This window comes from Musa acuminata, chromosome BXJ1-2 (genome assembly GCF_036884655.1).
Source record: "Musa acuminata AAA Group cultivar baxijiao chromosome BXJ1-2, Cavendish_Baxijiao_AAA, whole genome shotgun sequence".
In the NCBI taxonomy this organism is placed as follows: Eukaryota; Viridiplantae; Streptophyta; class Magnoliopsida; order Zingiberales; family Musaceae; genus Musa; species Musa acuminata.
Window position 1 is genome coordinate 13,914,182 of NC_088328.1, and position 5,385 is coordinate 13,919,566.

At 41.8% G+C, this 5,385-nt stretch overlaps 1 protein-coding gene across 1 annotated transcript; it reads left to right on the forward strand.

The window, feature by feature from the left end:
• The first annotated feature begins 218 nt into the window (after window positions 1-218).
• Window positions 219-2,316, forward strand: LOC135612247 (subtilisin-like protease). The gene has a single exon (XM_065108307.1). It carries the CDS (start codon window positions 277-279, stop codon window positions 2,245-2,247), a length of 1,971 nt encoding a protein of 656 aa, XP_064964379.1. The 5' UTR covers window positions 219-276; the 3' UTR covers window positions 2,248-2,316.
• The last annotated feature ends 3,069 nt before the right edge of the window (window positions 2,317-5,385 follow it).

The following is a 5,385-nucleotide window of genomic DNA, read 5'->3' on the forward strand; positions in this document are numbered from 1 at the left end:
TCCCTCCACATTGAGACCAACAAGGGGAGGTCCTTCTCTCCTATTGCTTCCCTCAGCATGGAGACCTTCGGTGCACCTACGGTTTCTGTGGTCCTCCTTGCTCTCCTTTCAATCTTGACGAATCCCTTGGTTGCCTTCGGTCGTCAGACTCCAAATCATGATACCCACCAACGACGGACTTACATTATCCAACTCAGAAAGCCAGCTGCGAGCTTGGATGAACAGAATCTCAACATATGGTACGAGTCCTTCCTGCCGGAGTCCGACGGCAGCTCCATGCGATTGCTTCACTCCTACAGTGAGGTCTTCAGCGGATTCGCCGCAGAGCTGACGGAGGAGGAGGTGAAGAACATGGAGAAGAAAGAGGGCTTCCTGCGCGCGCACCCGGATCGTGTGGTGCCTCTTCTCACCACGCACACCCCCGCCTTCCTTGGTCTTAAACAAAACCAAGGATTGTGGAAGGCTTCCAACCTCGGCAAGGGGGTTATCATTGGAGTCTTGGATACCGGTTTGACGCCCAGTCACTCTTCTTTCGACGATGAAGGGATGCCGCCGCCGCCTGCCAAATGGAAAGGCTCCTGCAGCTTCGAGAGCGGCTGCAACAACAAGCTCATTGGTGCCAAGGACATGATCAGCGGTGGTTCTTCGAGTTCGCCCACCGACGAAGAAGGGCATGGAACCCACACTGCAAGCACCGCCGCGGGTAACTTTGCGCGCAACGCGAGCGCATTTGGATTAGGCGGTGGCACTGCGGCCGGCATGGCACCACATGCTCACCTCGCCATCTACAAGGTGTGCAGCTCCCAAGGATGCTCCCTTGCAGATGTCCTATCTGGCATCGACGCTGGCGTTAAAGATGGCGCGGACGTGCTCTCCCTCTCTCTAGGCGGCTCTTCGTTGTCACTTGCTGAGGACCCTCTCGCCATCGGCTCCTTTGGCGCGACTGAGAAAGGGGTTTTTGTCAGCTGTGCCGGGGGTAACAGTGGACCATCTCAGAGTTCCGTCTCCAATGAGGCGCCTTGGATCCTTACAGTGGCCGCAAGTACTACTGACAGAAGTTTCAGAGCCTCCATTGAGCTCGGCGACGGTCATAGTGTCAACGGCGAATCTCTCGACCAGTTAGAAGCCCTTTCTGAAACCTCGCTTCCTTTATACTTCTCCCAAGATTCACCTGACTGCGGTTCCATAAGCGGCGATGCCAGCGGGAAGGTGGTCGTCTGCAAGGCCGGCCAGTCGCCGGCAGATTTGGCCACCCGTGTTAAGGATAGTGGTGGTGTTGCCCTGATATACATCACCGATGCCAGCCAAGGGTCCACCAAACTTGTCCGTCGAGTGGAGTTCCCTGCCGCTTTTGTTTCCGACAAGGATGGCGCGTCAATTATATCGTATGCAACTTCGAAGTCCAATCCCACAGTATCAATCTCGTTCGGTGGCGCGGTTCTTGGAGCTTCAGCCCCCTCCGTGGCTTTCTTCTCCTCTCGGGGCCCTTCTTTGGCGTGCCCGTCCATCATAAAGCCCGACATTTCTGGACCTGGTGTCAACATTCTTGCTGCGTGGATGAACTCTGAAGGTACAGGTGAAAGTAATTATAACATCATTTCTGGTACGTCCATGGCAACTCCTCATCTCAGTGGTGTTGCTGCGCTCATAAAAAGTGTGCACCCCAAGTGGTCGCCTGCGGCCATCAAGTCGGCCATCATCACCACCTCTGACGATAAAATCGCATCTGGGAAACCGATCCGAGATCAACAAGAGGAACCCGCGAGCTTCTTTGCAATGGGCGCTGGACATGTCAACCCATCCAAAGCCGTTGATCCGGGGCTCATCTACGACCTCAATACCGATGACTATATTGCTTACATCTGTGGCAAGTTCGGAGACTCCGGTGCAAGTGTTATAGTTCGTGACAGATCCGTAAACTGTGATAATGTCAAGAACATCACGGAAGCAAATCTCAACTATCCCTCCATTTTTGTTGCCCTACAGAGTGGGAGCAGCGTGACTGTGAAGAGAACGGTCACCAATGTGGGGGCCGCAAGCTCAAGCTATAAGGTACAAGTCAACGTGCCCAAGTCCGTGTCTGTCACTGTTACTCCTCAAACCCTCAAGTTCTCCAAGGTGGAGGAGAAGAAAAGTTTCACTGTGACCGTAAAGTTGACCGGCAGTTCGAGCTCTGTTGAAGGAAATCTGAAGTGGATTTCGGATAAGCATGTGGTGAGAAGCCCCATCGTCGTCTCCTCGTCTTGATTCCATTCACGATTAGCAAGTTTATGATTTGCTACAAGAAAGAAATTGTTTATGTGCAACTAAGTCATCGTGTATTCCTTGTGATGCAACAATATTAACTTAAATAAAAGATGTGATGCCTTTTTTTCTAGAAAAAAATTTTAGCCCTTGCAAGATGGTACAAGAAATTGTTTATGTGCAAGTGATGGTGTATTCCTTGTGATACAAGGATATGAAATTAAATAAAACGATATGATACCTTTGATTTCTCTCTTTCTCTCTTTTTTTTCTCCAAAGAAAATAAGTGTTATATAAATTCAAAAAAGTGCTATATTAATTCAGCCTCATTGACTCCCTCTCATAACTTTTCTCAAGAAAATGAATCCAAGTTATAGAGAAAAGAGGATGATCCCCCTCCCCTTCGCTTTTGTTTAAAATCTCATCTTCCCTATCACTTCCTCATCGTCATCTCTTTGCATCCTTTATGCCTCATTTCTCTTCTGGGATCAGTTTTTCTATTGGTATTCATCTCTTGAGAACTAGGAGGTCTCTGTCTCAAATATTCTGTCTCTCACTAAAGATTAGAAAATCGATGGTTCCTCTTCTAGAATCTTAGTAAAAACTATATCTGCTTTGTCTTAGGATAATCTATTTCGGGGGACACAAGGTTTGGGTAAGGGAAAAGAGAACTAACAATAGAGGAGGTGACACCTCCGAAAATTTAAGATTCTATCATAGAGTCCGTAGATCTTGATCCTGAAATGATTGTATCACTCCCCTAGAGTTTAAAGCATATTATTCCAAAATTATGGAATCTAGAATCAGGTTTCTAATGGATCTCGTAATTGATTTTTTTTTATTTTTTTCTTCGAAAATAAAGACGTTTAAGGTTTCGATGGGAGGTCTGTGGTTTGTGAGAGGACAAGTCTCTCTCTTATTCCTTGGAAACCCCTATTCCAACCCCTTGAGGAGAGGATTAATTCTATACTAATTTAATTATAAGTTTTTGATCTTCCTATCGAACTCCTTTTGCTTTATATTCTCAAATTCTTGTATCTAAAGTGGGTAAACTCTTAAAAATTGATTAGGTTACTTTGTGTAGATCTAGGAGCAGGTTTGCTCAAGTGTGTGTTACTTGACATTATCAAACCACTTCCGCAAGGTGTGTGGGTGAGGGTGGGAAATAACCATTTCTTTTCGTCTATAGCCTTTGAGTGTATACCTAATATCTACTTTAAGTATGATAGAATGAAACACCAAATGATGAGTGTCAAATTTCTTGTCCGAAAAAGGGGTAGGAGGCGAGGTGTGAGTTGTTATCCAGGGTTTCTAGGGACTTATTCAAGAAAAAGATAAACTTATTTATGGGCCATGAATCTGCGTTCAATAGATGCCCAGGTGAAAGATGGTCAAACTTGATCAATACAATCTTATTGAGTCAATGCCTAAACTAAGCATTGGTTTGTATTTGGATGGGAAGGAGGGCATGTTGTAATCAGACCTAATTCAATCAGGTGGTAACCTTATGATAGAATATAATCTTGGTAAGGAAATTTCTTGATTTCATCCTCGAGATCTAATTTGAGATGTCAATCTTGATAATTAATAACTATTAGGTCACAGATATCAAAACTATATGTTCTCCCCTTGATAAGGATTCTTCGAGGAATCCACCCAAAGGGGCATCAAGTTTTTGCAATACTTCTTTTGTGCCACTTGGCTTTTCTCCTTTTTCCAATACTTCTCTAATACTACTAGCAAACAGGGCATCTAACGTCTCTTCTAAGTGTGTTGCATGTGGCGATTGTTTATCATCATCATCTTATTTTAAGACATCAAATCTCTTTGCATCTTTATGAAGTGAGGCAATGAAAATTTGTTCCCAACTATCGGGCAAGATGGGGAAGAGCTAGTAAGGAGGATAAAAATAGGAGGTTCTTGAAATAAATGGAGAAGAGCTAGCAAGGAGGTTTCTTGCCGGCTATCGAGCGCTCACGAGAAATTTTGGTGGCATGAAATCTTGCGATGATTTGTAAGATGTCTTAAACCCTTAATATTAGAATTTAGGGAGAAGGTTAGTATACCTAATTACCTTTTGCCATTTATGCAAATAGTGTTCTGGGTTTATGCTAAAGTTTATAGAGTTTTTTTCATCTATGGATTTTTCTTCAATTCCATAGATTACTTGTAGGGATATGAATATTGTTTCTTCTACTGAAGATAAAAAAATGGTTATCCATTTGTATTGTTTCAATTAGTTTTAGATTTCTAATCACTCATTATTGATAATGGCCTTATCGACTATGATTTTATAGGTAAACGTTTTACAAGATGCAATACTATGTTTGGATATAGTAGAATTTTAGATTGTCTAGAGAGAGTTTTCCATAATGATTATTTTCTTTCAGTATATAATCATATTTTGGCTAGACATCTAGCGAAATCAATCTCAGATTATTCCCCATTGCTTCTTAACTTATCAATCTCAATTTTCCATTGCTTCCCCATTGTTTAGAATTTGAGCCTTCTTAGACTTACATTCTAGAAGTCTTTGATATTGTGCAATATGTTATTAATAGGGGATTGTTGGTTATTGATTTAATGATTATTTTTCATGGTTATTTTTTTACTATTTAGCATAAGACAGTGTTTAGGGCTAATCTTAAAAGTAAAAAATCTAGATTAGCAAATAAAAATTAATAGTCTCTCTCCTATAGAAGATAAAGAAAGTAATAGAAACTTTATAAACTCTAACTAGGTTAACTTTAAATGTCTATCTAATAAACTTATAGCTCTACGAGGATAATTATATATTAAATGATGGGTTCGTGCTAAGATTAATAGGATAGAGGAGGGGGATAAGAACTCTAAATTCCTTGACAAAATTTCTAGAGTTAAACATAGTAAAAATAAAATTCATTTGATTAAGAGATTTTATGGTACCAATATATCTGATTTAGATTTTATTGTTTCTACTTTTATTGTTTGGTATTAATCTCTTTTGAATCCTTTAACTTTGAATTATCCTATTCAGTAGCCAGATTGATTACACACCCCGTATATTTCTTTTTTTGAGGTTGAGCCTCCAATTAAAGATTTCATGGAAAAGAAAATATATTATATGCTTGGTCAAATAGGTAAAGGAAAGACTACTGGCTT